This window comes from Seriola aureovittata, chromosome 22, assembly GCF_021018895.1.
Source record: "Seriola aureovittata isolate HTS-2021-v1 ecotype China chromosome 22, ASM2101889v1, whole genome shotgun sequence".
Taxonomy (NCBI): Eukaryota; Metazoa; Chordata; class Actinopteri; order Carangiformes; family Carangidae; genus Seriola; species Seriola aureovittata.
Window position 1 is genome coordinate 4,708,050 of NC_079385.1, and position 14,342 is coordinate 4,722,391.

General features: G+C 41.3%; 1 protein-coding gene across 3 annotated transcripts in view; it reads right to left on the minus strand.

Annotated features, from left to right (window-relative positions):
* Window positions 1-7,140: 7,140 nt before the first annotated feature.
* Window positions 7,141-14,342, minus strand: part of zgc:162331 (uncharacterized protein LOC793007 homolog) — a 36,636-nt gene continuing 29,434 nt past the window's right edge. For all 3 annotated transcript variants that reach the window (XM_056367477.1, XM_056367476.1, XM_056367479.1), the window contains exons 3-6: window positions 12,725-12,916; window positions 10,505-10,658; window positions 10,172-10,357; window positions 7,141-9,200 (exon numbers count right to left, since the gene is read on the minus strand). In XM_056367477.1, the coding sequence (XP_056223452.1) occupies window positions 8,864-9,200; window positions 10,172-10,357; window positions 10,505-10,658; window positions 12,725-12,916 (869 nt within the window). In that variant the 3' untranslated portion in view covers window positions 7,141-8,863. The remainder of the gene's footprint in view (window positions 9,201-10,171; window positions 10,358-10,504; window positions 10,659-12,724; window positions 12,917-14,342) is intronic.

Here is a 14,342-nt window from a genome sequence, read left to right on the forward strand (position 1 = left end):
GGCTGTTCATCCATATTGATATCACATGAGTTGCATCCTGGAATAAATATGAAGAGTCATACTTTATTCAGATACCTCTTGTCATACAACTCAAATAACACACAACAGCAACAAAACAAGATCTGAACATGTAAGTGAAAAGCAAATCTGTTAAAGAATAAATTGAATGTGGAAGCATAATGTCATCCTTGAGGTATCAATGCAAACAATACAGTATCTAAACCTGTCTCCTCAAGAGGCTAAATATTTGTGCTAACAATAGAAAAGTTGGAATAAGTAGGAATAAATCTAGTAGGTGTCAAGATACAGGTTTTGAGAGTCAAATTTAACGATACGCTCGTACGATTTTACTCTGAACTAAGACTCCATACCTGGTAAATTAAATATTTTAAAAACTGTGTGAATGTGAATAAAGTGTTTTAGAAAAGCTTTATTGGTATGTAGGTAGGGATTATCACACAAGGCACTAAACAAAAATGTCACACATATATGGAAAAAGATTTAGCTTTTAACCATCAATATCTGGCTGTTTTCCTTATTTATTATTACCATTTATATGAATAGATTATTTACTTAACATAAGTCAATTAGTGAGAAGACAGAAAATTGTATTGATATCAGTGGAAATCTAACTGAAAAGACTGCAAACAGTTGAGTAGCCGTATTTTCTAAGTTGACAAGCTTACTGACATCAGCTGACTTTCTAGTGAACAGGCAAGTGGTAATCTATTGATCATATTATTTTCAATGTAAGTATACAGTAATACTTCAACTTCTTTGTTAAATGATCATTTACACTATAACAGTTTAGAAGGGGATGAAACAATAAGTTACATATTCACTGTTTATTGATAGCACTGTGTCTTTCCTGTCCCACTTAGGCAGCACATTTGTCTTGCCTTGGAGAAATAGAACAGAGGACCTATCAGTACACCAAACCTGGGGAACAAAAAGGATAATTGAAAAGCATTAGACATCGCCCTAGTCAGAGATTTATGCAAATAATATATATAAAAGACTGGAGGAAACAACTTCAGGACTGGGAGGTAAGATATCACTGCAGGGACCACCACAACCAGCACATTAGCCACTGCCCGTCTCTTTAGGGGTGAGCATCGATCGATTCCATGTGTGGTGTGCGCAGGGCTTTGTTGCCACAGTGACCAGACCACAGCCCCAAGGCAGGTGAGCATTATGATGAAGGTGCAGGAGATGATGGTGGAAACACACACCATAATGACAGTTATATCATCCACTAAAACTGTGAGAAAAACAAGAAAATAAAAATGGTAGTATTAAAACATTGAATTCAACTATAGAGGGAAGTTGTTCTATTTAACACTGGAAATTTTTCATGGTACTTTTTACTATTTTACTTTTTAAAATTATGTAAGTTTTTGTAATTATGTAAAAGTTAGTTTAAAAAAGTCCTTAGTTTTTATATGCTTTCCTTATATTTTGTTGCCGTTGTATTTAATGATTATATAGCATTCTGTTGTGAGCTTTTATGCTGAAATCAGTGTTTAAGAAGTACAGCATCCTGTTTTATCCTGAGGAAGAGTCAGCCATTTTGTAGCATATACGCTACACTTTGGCTCATTACTTAGTCATTTATAATTCATTATTTGCACACAGAAAATTCAGCAGTGGACCTGCATGATAATGCCATGTTAGCTACAGAGTTTCTATGCTGAACTCTCACACAGCTCTTGCCTGTGGCCACACAGAAGGTCAAAGTGATTGCCCACACTGCAGCAGAAACAGCCATTCGGTACTCCCACTTCCTCACTCTCAGGTACAGCACAGGTCTTATCACTGCCAGGTAGCGCTCAAAACACATGCAGGTTAGCAGCAGGGGACAGCCTATCAGATTGAACATGCTGAAGCTGTCTCTTGCCATTTCCATTGGATGTGTAGTGTTGAGATTTTGCAAGATGGATGAAAAGACTGTTGAATAAACAGTTACAGGGTGAGCTTTCAGTGGAATTTAAACACTTTGTAAGATATAAATATAGACACTATTGGGACATGTTATAAACATTCAAACCAAAAGAAGGATCACATGTACTAACAAAGAGACACAAAAGAAATCTTACTTGATTTGTTGGTGCCTGTTCACACCAGCAAGGGACACTGCAAAAAGCATGAAGTGCTGGAAGCTTGGTGACTTATTGACAACCCTTGGGGCTACTTGGCAAACTAATGTAGCAAGGGAGCTAATTGTATGTAATATTTTACATAACTCAAACTAGCATTAGTCAGCAATGGTGGCCCACCAAACTAGCTGGCGTACAGTTGGATGCTAGTATCCCTGTCGCTAACAGAACTGTAAGTACAATGTGATTTCTTGACAGGTGGTGGTTATTGTCACTTGACGAGAGCTTCGGCTGTGATTGCGTTTACAAGACACGAGATTATAATACGTCCCGTCCAGGGCAGATTGGAGGCTACAGAGAGTCGCCATCAAAAAGTGACAAGAGGGGCTGGGCCTAGCTGGCTAGCATGCTAACTCCAGCAGAAGAAAAGAAGTGATGGAGACAAGATTTAATATTGGTGTTGCTTCACTGCTGCAGACAGCTCAGTTAAGTAATGAAGACTGATGCTGAACTTGCAACGTTTCTTCCAGACTGATAAGTAAACAGATGTTAATGCTAAGGCTGGCTATGTAGCAATAGTCAATCCTACAAATCGCTTCTTTAAAGAGACATATTTTACCATTTTACCATTGACTCCTGTCTCACAACTGATTAAAAACCATGTCTTTTGTCATGGTTATTTTCTGGCAGAGCAGGGTTGAGTGGACTGTGCAACACTCAGCTCATAAAATTCAAAATTTCCTCTATTTTGGACTCTGTTCACTTGAAGGTTGGCACTGACATGAGGGTTTGCAGTTGATCAAAGGCGAAAATTTGTAAGTTCACTTGCAAAACATCTTCATTGAAGCCCCAAATACAAGTCCCTCAAGGTTGAAGTGAAGTCTTATTTGGAGAAGCCTCGGCAAATCTCTGACCAAAATCCTCACCTGAATGATTGTTTCTGACCTGCTCATCCCAGTTAGTTTCATAAATCAAGTTGACAGGCATTATAGACAGGTAGATAAGATCCATCACAACAAGATTCAGACCTAGAACCTGAAGACAAAGGTTCAGGAAGACAATGGTTTGTTATGTATGTGTTCATTATTTTTTCCAGTGCCAATAAACTGTCCAATTAGTGGACATGTATTGAAACCAGGCTAACAGAACAGCAGGCATCCTTTTCCTTGGTGTTGAATTGGAGTTGAATTCAAGCTCCTTTAGTGTTAGCTGTTAAAGTTATACACCCCAAAGGACCTTTTGTCAAGCCCTAAGTGTCACTCTTGAGCGAATCCTGCCTAGTTAAAGAAAGTAAGTATCAACATTCTCCATCCTATGTTAAATACATGTAGGAGTTCTTTGTCAAACATTACTTATGATCACTGTATCTGTATCTAAATAGAGTGCAGACGGGATACATTAGTTAGTAGTTAAATTAGATGCATTTTATCGCTTCCAGTTCCCTCATCCTGAAGTCTCTGGGTTTTTTGAATGGGTTTTTGGTTATATGCCTGAAATAAGGTCTTTTATCAACACTAGCTGAAGACATCTTCACGTTTTATTATATGACATAGAATCTAAGCTTTTATGTCTAAGTTTTTACATTGGATGCTAACAAGTGGCTAAATGAGACTGCAGACATTCAAGTCATCACACTGAACACGAGGACCGATCTACTCACTAGTTTGCTTTGACAGCCTCGCTGTGTGGCGGAATGCTTTTGTAGAAAAGGTCAGAGCTAAATCAAACTTGTTGGAGCTGAAAGTGTAGTGGTGGTGATGTTGAAGTCATGTGACCCTGGTGTAGTTCATTTATAGCCTCCCATTAACTTGGCTATTGTATTTAGGCTTCAAAAACATAAAGAGGTGTTCCTTAGTGAAGATTATCCTGCTCAACAAAACATGCAGATCTTATTGTCAGTAAAAATCCAAAAGCCCATTAAAAAATTCCATTGGCTCTTTGTCGAGGGAACCAGGCTGATGCTAACATCCAGGTTTGCCTAAAAAAATATGTCATCCCTGCGGCACTGTACACATACAAAACAGTAAACCACCAGTGGTGAACGTGAGTTACCAGGCTCGTCAAATGAACAGCCTAGCTCGACAAGTGGGTTGCTCGCCTTGGAGAGTGATGAGGAAGAGATACTGCCAGCCTCTGATTTACCACTGCCAGCCTATCAGTGACTAAATCAGCTGCCAGCCTCAAATATAGACATAGGATCTTCTGATTTCTCAGTTATTGATTAGTTAATTTTGGCCCTTTCTCTGCGCCATAAAAAGGAGATGTTCATTAAACATTTTTAATGCTATGATCAACACAAATTCACCTCTTCACCTTTGTTTTGCAGTGGAGGCGTAAATTGACAGTGATATCTCAAAACCTGGACGAAAACAACCAAGATTCTCTGGATGGCTATCGCTGCAAGTAAATGAGAAAATATGTGTAAATATGTTCTAAATAGATGTATACATGAAAACAGTTATATGGCTTTAAAATTCCACATAGGCTGAACTCCATTGGAAATTTAAAAGTCATTTTAGATACACTTCATGCAGTAAGTTGAAGAATCTCAAACAGCTTCAAGAAAGAGTGAAAGTCAATTAGATTCTAATCAAAGTCAAATTTTTATTCATTACAACAAAGGAAAAAAGAAAAATTTCCTTTGATATTTCAAAGGAAATTTTTCCTTCAAGCCATCATGATTTTTTTAATCCTTTATTCTGTTATGTGTTATTATAGTGAAAAACCAAAGATAAATACAAAACTCCCTGTTACCTCTTTGTATGTCCTCCTTCTCCTCCAGTCTCACAGCCTTTAATCAGCCAATGCTAACTTTCTTGCTCTTGCAACCCTCCAACTCTGTCTATAGAGCAGACACAAAACAAACAAGCAGGTGTTTAGTGTTGAATTTCCATCTTTAAATGCAAAGACGTACACTGTATATACACCCTTATAGTACAGGTGATTTCCATTGCATGCTGCTGTCTGCTGCCTGATTTTACTGCAGGTTTTCCTTTGCATAGCAGACGGTGCCTGTGGTCAAAGAACCAAAAAATACAGTATGTAACTCAGGCGGAGGGTAGTAAAGAACAGAAAGAACTGCAGAGCACAGGGGATAAGGTAGGAACTGAGGGACAGATGGGCCGTGGAGGGAAGCGACAGGAAGTAGAACAGAGGGATGTGTTGGTAGGAAGTCTCACATTTTCAGTAAACAGAAAGGAAGGGAGCAAGGGAAGAGAAGCAAAGAAAAAGGGAAGTATGACCTGAGGTATAGACCTGCGATACAGTCTCAATAATGATAAAAAGGACACAGCATTACCTACCGTGGCATACACTGGACCTTGATGGGCTGATCACTAGACTACTTGACATCGAATGAGGGGTCCAGCAAATGGATAAGAGCATTTGAAGAAGAAACAGTGGGCAAAATGCTGGCCCTTGGTGACATTAAGGCCCTATAGGGGGGATTCCAACAATGGAAAACATCTTGGATGATAAACACCTTAGCAGATGGAACTGAATTCAATCCGTTTCGAACCAGCTTATGGATGGCCTTGCAAAAAGAATATTCTTTCAAAATCAACCCTAAAGCATTAAAGGGTGAGCCTCTCTCTGACACCGAGAACCCAGCAGCCGCAAACTGAAAAGGTGTTAACAAGAGACTGAGGAGGAAGCTGAAAGCAGTCCTCTATTTACCACACCAACATCAGTGACTGAGGCCACACCAGCTCCAGTAAAGAGCAGACTGGAAGACATCAAAGAGTTCTGTGATCATGTGATACACGCTATAGAGAAATATAGAAAAGGACGAGCAGAGATTGAAGGAGCAAGAGAGAGAGGTTCAAAGACAAGTTGCTCAGCTACAACTCAGCGATCTGACTGATAAAAACAAGAAAACAACAACTCAGGCGAGGCGGCACCTGACACGCGACCATTTGCTTAAACGCCTCCGTGATTAATGTCTATGACCAACAGCCAGAAACACAGCAACACGTCCCAACTACGAGGAGACCACCTGCACTGAGGGGCCCCACCGGGAGTTTGTTGGGGATTTGAACAGCCTGAACACTCTCGCCAGACAGTGGCCGGCCCCTTATAGGGATGGACGGGGTGCTGGGGATCAGCTTGCAGCATGGCAGCTTGCAAATTAGCCAGAAACAAAGCTGCCAATGTGTATACTGACTCTGCATACGCTCACGGCGTGTGGCACTTATTTGGAGCAGTCTGGAAACGAACAGGGTTTAAAAGGGTCTGTGGAGATCACATGAAGGACTGCTGGTTGTACCTGTGTCATTAACAATGTTGATCTCTGGTTTGCACAGTACAGATCACTGTGCGTGGGGGGAGGTGATAAGAAATATAAAACAGCAAGGATATTGGTCCCAGGCAATGGTTGATGATGTGAAATCTGTGCTCAAAACAATGTAAGAAAAGAAATAACAACACCAATAGGTCACATTCCAGTATGCTATAAATACTAGAGTTGTTCTGGTCTGTTCAGTTTCTTTGCAAAGTTTGTTTGTTTGTTTGTTTCTTTTTATTATTATAATATTCCATAAATGCCATCCATTTATAACATCCATCGCTCATAAACCGTAACACTTTTATATCTTTTCAAATGACATGTATTTGTAATTTTTTCCACACACTCTTCTTTGCTGCAACTGTGTTTTTGTAGTTACTGTTACTGTACAATCATAAATACAAAATATAATCAGATCTTCTTCATTTTAATCTTCTTTTTATCCAGGAAACTAAAGCCAGCATAATTTATATAAATAACATTTCAACTCTTCAATTAAAGCCGGCACGTATCAAACTCTGTTCTGCCAGTCAAGTCTAGTGCAGGCAGACGAACCGCTTCATCCTCTCCACGTGTCAGCGTCGCTCCGTGGGAAAATGAGGTCATCTCCTCATTTTCAACTGTCATGACACAGTGATGAACGAGGTCCAGCTTCTTATATATTTTCCCATCCCTCTGTTCTTCCTCCTCCCTCTGTTTCCAGCTGTTCTCTCTCTTCTTCCGGAGATAACACACACTGATAACACAAGCTGAACTGTTAACTGTTGGACTAAACATATATCTCTTTATTCAGCTTTTATGGCAGTCTTATTATTATACAACAAATAGTTTACAGTAAAAGAGTCCAAGCTTTTTAAACCCCCGCCCCCTTCAAAAAAATGTAAAGTGCAGAATTATTAGTGTTTCTACTGGAGTTCTTCTATTAAAAATAAAAAGCCCCAAAAACTAGAGTGTAAACTGACTAAAGCCACAGTAGAGGGGCACAGAAATGATGATTTAAATGCTTGCACATACAGTAGCTCAGAGGGGACAACAAAGGTTTAGGGTGACGCATTCATTTAAAAAGGTCTGAAGAACTGCAGGTGAGTTTACAGAGTCGACATGGTTCCTCAGTTACTCCCATCTCCCTGCTCAAACTTCACATATCAGTGCATTTCTGTGCCATTTCCAGTGCGTCACACACAAAGCAGTCCGCTCACAACGCCTGACCAGTCGACGTTTCAAAATAAATCTTTGTCTGTTGTTAATCACATATAAAAACCTTAGATATATCACACAAGAAGATCTTTTTTAAATTGTAAAAAAAAAAACATTGTCTGAACCTGTGCTGGGCACAAACCAGACTTTAATAGTATTTGATATTGTTCATTTCCGGTCAGTATTTGAGTCATGTGACTTATTCATGTTCCTAAACCCATTCGAGGCTCTGAGCGTCTGTGCCACAATATCTCACCTGTCTAACTGTCGACCTTGAAATGAGTTTTTGTCATAAATAACGATGTGACAGAATGAGTTGTGGCAGTAGACGGAGAAAATTAGACAGACAGAAAAAAAGGTAATGATTTTGGTGAGAAAGACAGGATCAATTTAAAGCAATCACTGTATTATTAAATCCATACAAACAGCACAGAATTGGTTCCATTCGGCGGTGGCAGCGACAGCAGCCTTTTAATCACAGTGTGCTTGCTGCCCATAAATCCCTCACATCAATCTGGGATATATTAACAGAGCTGAAAAGTGACCTGAAACCTTTTTTTATTACATCACACAAAGCTCTGGCTCAAAAAGGAGTGAGATTACAGAAGTTAAGTCTCTAGCTTTAAAGCAAAATATACTGTATATATCTCTGTTGTTTTATTTAGGTCTAGATTAGGTTAACTGGACCTCAGGAAGGCTGATAGGGATCCAATTACATAATAAATATAAACTATTTTTAAAAAATCAACATGTCTGAGAGCTGCCGAAACAGTGGCGGCCATTGTTGAAGTCCCTCTTTGCAGGTCATTCTTTTCATACAGTGTCAAAGGTTGAACTGAATTAGTACAATTTAAAGTACAACTCTCCATCTCCTTTGTCAACAGGCTGCAAGAAGCTTTCTTGTAATTTCTGACGGCAAAAAGAAAGCAGGACTTTCCGTGAAGAACTCCTCTTGCAGAGAACAGCAGCAGCAGCAGTTCAGTAAGAATTAAAGAAAAAAAATCTTAAGTGTTCAGTTCCTTGTGGTTAAGTCCAAACTGCAGGAGAAGTTCAGCAAGCATGCAGTAAAAGGGGGAACTTCTACACTGGCTGCATGTCCATTTCTACACCTTTCCTTCATGTCTGCTTTGGAACAATGCATTTGTAGCCGCTTGTGGGAGAAAACAGGGATAAAGAAGGGAAAAAGACTTCTGTGTCTCCAGAACGTGCCTGCGACACTTTTCTCTCCGTGTCTTCCCTCAACGTTACCCGTGGGGACGGCGCAGGGCTCTGTAAATATGGAAAGTAGCTACTGCCATGGCCTCTGCGGTATCGGGTTAGGGTTGGGGTAGATAGGCGCTGGTGTTGGGTGCGGGTAGACGGGCACAGCCGTGTTGGGGTTTGGCGGGTACGTCGGGGTGGGGTACTGCGCCATGATGTGAGGCTGGCCGTGGGTGGCTGCGTGGGAAGGTGAGGAGGCAGCAGAGGAGGAGGAGGGGAGGTGGAGGTAGAGAGGAGCGGATGGTGCGGAAGGGGCGGAGGGTGCTGTCGGAGTTGGGACCCTCTGCAGGACGACGTGCGGGTACAGCTGGGACTCGGAGCGGTAGAGTCCGGGCAGGGAGGCCTTCAGCAGACTCTCCTGACTCCTGTATGAGAGAGACAACAGAGAAGCAAGAATTTCAAGCATCAACTGAAACTACTGACATTATAGCTCCATATTTTCCTCTGTGTTTCATTTGAAGTGTTGATCCATAAGAAGATATATTTTTGGTTTTAAGAACTAAAACCATCTTAATGTTGTTTAATATCTCCTCTCTCTGGAGCTCTAGCAACAACAGGTCAGTGAGCCAATCAGAAGATAGGAGGCTCTGAGCCAGGGCTGGGCTTGGGGCATGGCTGAGGGCAGTGACTGCCTTGTTGTGACATCACAAAGTTACAGAAGTCCTGACGACTGGTTTTAAGGCTCAGTTTCTGAATACAGGCTCTGTGCATTTCTCTGTGGACTGAGGCTTTGATACTTTCACAGTATTAATATAGAACCTAGACCTGATTTATAATCAAACAACACATCTACCTTTATACTATATGGGACCTTTAAATTACTGACATTAGTAAAAACTTGATAAACTGGGTCAGGATTTGGGTTGGCCATATAAAACCTTTGTCTGGATTTCATTTATCTAAGCACCGGCACTAAATTAGAAGTATTAGTTCAGTGAGTTCAAAGCACTTCAGCCTCCTGGAATCACCAGCATAAATTTTTCCCATTTCCTCCACCAAATTCTTTTATTTAGGTGGTGCTAAGCACTTGTTTTCAGCTTTGTTAGTCAGTTTGTTTTACGTATTGATTGTTGTTGTAATTGTTGATACGTGCACCATGGTATGAGAGTGGTTATCTTTTCCTCTCTTTTCTATTTCTTGTACTTATCTCATTGGTTGATTCTTTATGTTCACATACTGTGATATCATCCGATGTATTTGGATCTCAGAAACCAGAAATGTAAAACACTGGGATGTCAGGCATCATTATTATTGTTTTCAGCAGAAAATATAGAACTAATTGAGACAGACTTGGCTCTAAATTGGTTCTATGTAGATGTGAGTGCTGATATTTTACCTCTGGTATCCTCTGTTCTCATATCCATTGAGGCCTCCAGTAAGGTAGAGGGGGCTGTCGGGAGCCAGACGGGGGTTCATCCTCTGCGAGAGGTGGAAGATCTTGGGAGGAGGGAAGGCTTCCCAATCGCCCTCCTCTCTCTCTAGCCAACACTCACTGCGACGGGATGAGTGCTTCTCTCTGCGCCTGTGGAGGAGAGAACTTTATCAGCTTACTGGCCCCTGTACACCAGGGACAAAGAACAAACAAAGTCTGGATGTAAAGGAGACTATTCAACTATTCAACTACAGGGGTTATATTGAGTGTTACTTCTGGCATCCCCTCTCCTCCTACCTGCTCCGTCCCTCCTTCTTGGCTCGGTCCCGGCTGGATCGTTCCTGCAGACAGCAGATGAGGAAGGACAGGGACATAGCGAGGATGACGATGCCACTCACCACTGAAGCCAACACAGCCACTCTCAGACCACGGTCCTCCGGCCTGGGGATCGCTGTTGGTAGGAAAGAGATGACACTGCATTACAGACTCAGATAAGCTTGTCTGCATATGTTGGAGTTATTGAATTCATGCATAAACAGTAAATATGAAGGAGAGGAAACCACAACATCCATTTTCTTTCTGGCTCCATTTATTTGTCTTGCCTTGTGCAAATGACATGATGACATGACATAATTGTTTGCATTGAATGCAGGAAAAAAAATAGCAACTTCAAATAGGACTTATGGCCTGGCCATTTTTAAGGTTCTTCATTTTATTCTTTGTGTCTACTGAAATAGATTTACATGCCTCAATGCTCCAAAAAGACATATTTTTCTACTGTACATCTTATACTGATCTCTATTCATCTTCTGTCTGAGAGATCAGGGTTTTTTAAGGCCCCACTTCCACCTCTGAGCGCAGTGTGGTGTGATTGGTCAGTTCATTGGTCAACGTGTTCCTTTATCTGACTTTCTGCGCAGCTGCAAACAAACGGTTGTGGCTGCTACAATGCCGTCGGTTCTGCATTTCAGTTTGAGCCAGAGTCCGGTCTTGACCCAGAAGATGATAGACCCAATACTCGGAATGCAGGAAAACGAGGGGGAAGGAGGGAAATGGCTGAAATGTGGAGAGAGGTGCCGCTATATTTATGATAAACTGTATGATAACGCAACAAACGTCAAATCAGCTGACTGATGCACCGCCCAGCAACCATGGCAAGTGTCCTAAATCAAACACGCCTGCCATGTTGTGTGACCAACAGGTGCATGCTAAAATACTGACAGTGGATCCTTTAGTTGTGATTTCTGTCTTCACTTCTACTGTCAGTGAGGTTATGCAAAACCTTCCTGCTGTTTCTGATGAGTCCTGTTGTGACTGCAGAGCTCATTCATGCAGTGAGACCAGAGAGGCTGAGCGGACCGGGTATATGTTGCACCGAGTACTAGCAGAGAAGCTGGATTTAGAGCAGATTGTGGAGGACTTTGAGGTGCAGGAGATTCAGACAGGTGGGTGCAACAATGTACAGCTTCAACAACTACTGCATTACCTGGCAACGTATCGTTTGTTTTCTGTGTTCGGTGCAGCTCCTGTAGAGCTTATGTTGTAATGTAACACAGCTCCACGGCAACATACACCACATCCTCCAACATGATTATATAGTTGAATCAACAACTTGCTACAATAATTAATATTAAAACTGCAGGACTGTTGTATTAGTTTTAGCTAGGCGTTCCTAATAAACTGCCAACTGAGTGTATATGTGTAATCATCAGCTGTATGCACAGGCTCCAAAGAGCCTGACTGGAATTTATTGCTTGCTTTCGGTGCTGTTCTCACCTGGGAATCGGGCAGTGAAATACCTATTCACATGCACCTGTAGCCTGAAGATTTCTTTCGTTTAATAGTTTTATCATATGTTATTGTTAACAACGTATTTTTTACCCTTCCTCTTCCCCCCTTTTAAAAATGTAAGGCTGTAACATTTATTCAAGAACATTTTAACTGACGTACTGTGTACTTGTATCTGAGTACATGTACTTGTACTTGAGTGTGAATTTTCAGTTCTCTCTCCACCCCTGCTAAAATGTTTGCAAAAGTGAAAGGAACTGTGGTAAAAATTAATTCAGCCACTGAGCTATTTGTGGTACAAAGTAGATTTCTCCAGGCAATTGAAAACACAGTGTCTTTTCAGCATGGCTACAAAACAAACAAACAAACAAACAAACAAACAATCGGCAACAAACAAAAAAAATCCTGGCTTTCCTTTTAAGTAGTTGCGTGCTTTGCTACGTGCCAAGCTTGCAGGGAGTGTCCAGCCTGCAGGTTGGCGGCACTGAGGGACGTAATGACGTCAATAGGTCCAGAATGTAAGGCCTGGACCCGCAACAAGGCGTTTCATGCAAATGAGAAAAGTGCGCTTACAGAGGAACTCCCTCTGCGACTTTGTAGACCACTTACATGCACAAAAAGCTATTACACACTTTAGGAGAGTGAAAACTCGGAAAAGCAAGACAGGTCCTCTTTAAAAAAGGCTCACATATTTTAAGAAGATGGCTCAGTCGCAGTAAACCTGCTTACCTTCACAGACAGGTAGGTAGTTGCTCCACTGTGGTTTGCCATTCCTGACAGTGCAGTAGATTTTGTCGCTGCCGACCAGCTGGTATCCCTCTCTGCACCAGAAGGTCAGCACGCTGCCGACCGACACGCCTGTGCCACTTTCAACGTAGAAGGAACCCCGGCGTGGTGGGAGGACAGACACGCAGGACACACCTGAGGAGAGAGGAGACAAAAACGGCAGGTGACTTCATAGGTCAACAGAGAAATTGTGGTTTTGATTCATGTGTAAAAACATCATTGGAGCCTCGGGTGTGGCCATCTTTTCTTGGAGAAGTGGCGTCAACATTCTCGTCTATCTCTCTGCATGAGAGTATATAAGCATATTTCACCACGTGTCAACCTGTTCCTATTTAGAATAAAAGTTTTATTAGTGTGTAGTTTCTTCATTTTCAGGGGAAACTTCTAAGAAACCACAAAAAAATTAGTGAGCTGTCTTGTAATCTGCTGCAGGTTTTTTGAGTGAATCTGTAACTCTACAGGCAAGTTCATCACAGTAGAAACAGCAGACATGACTTTCCATGGTTACAGAGCTGCCTACCTTCTTCCTTTGTTGTGTCAGTTTCATGCAGCTGGGTATAGACCTTGATCTTTTTGGATTTTCTACTAAAGATTTCTCTGTGTATCATAGTTAATAATTGGTGGATTGTGACACCTTGAGAAATAATCCTCTGCTTGATTCTGAGAGACGTTTACAGCTTCAGAATATCTGGAAGTGAGGTCTCATTGTCATCATTACCAACAGCTATAACTGTTTAACAATGTCGAAGATTTAAAGTGTCTAGTCTCCCTCCCCCTTGTCTCCACTTGCATCTTTCTTCTTTTCTATCCCACCCTCTCCTCTCTTTGTTTTTTGTTTCTTCTCTTCCGCTTTCTTGTCAAACAGACTCAGCGTGGGCCAGAGTCTCTGTTCTGAGATTAGAAGTTACACTGGATAGACACAGAGAGAGAGAAGGGACAGAAAGAAACTATTTTTATTCCTCATGCTACAATACGCAAATACCTCCGAGAGGTCTCGTGATACAGCAGCTATTGTTAGATTGTGCTGCAGGGATTTTTGAGGCTCTCAGGAAATCGCATGTAAACCTACAGCATCGCTAGGTGCGCAAAGCATCCCATATTTTTCTGAGAGAACTTTAGTGGGATATAGGTGAGGGTTAATTCTGCGCCTTATCACTAAATTACCATATCTATGGGGTATGACAGGGTCATTGATCAGTGCTGATGACTCAGCTATTGAGATTTCTGGCTTTTAAAACTCACTTTACTGAGTCATGCTCTATTAGTAAGTGCAATGTACTATATGATACTATATGTTGTAAGATGCATCTTCACTTGAATCACTAACAGAAGCAAACATTCGGTAAAACAAATGAGACCAGTCAGGCACACTACGCTACAGTTTGGCAACAATACAACATTTCCACATTGTAAAATTGATGTGGCAGATGTGTGAGCAGCATAGACTGTAAATAAAGATGGACGTAGCCTCCGTGACATCACCCACAGGTTTCTGAAGAACGGGTTTTGAAGCTCAGAGTGAGCTGCTCCACCATCGCCATCTTTTAAAGTATATTTTTTT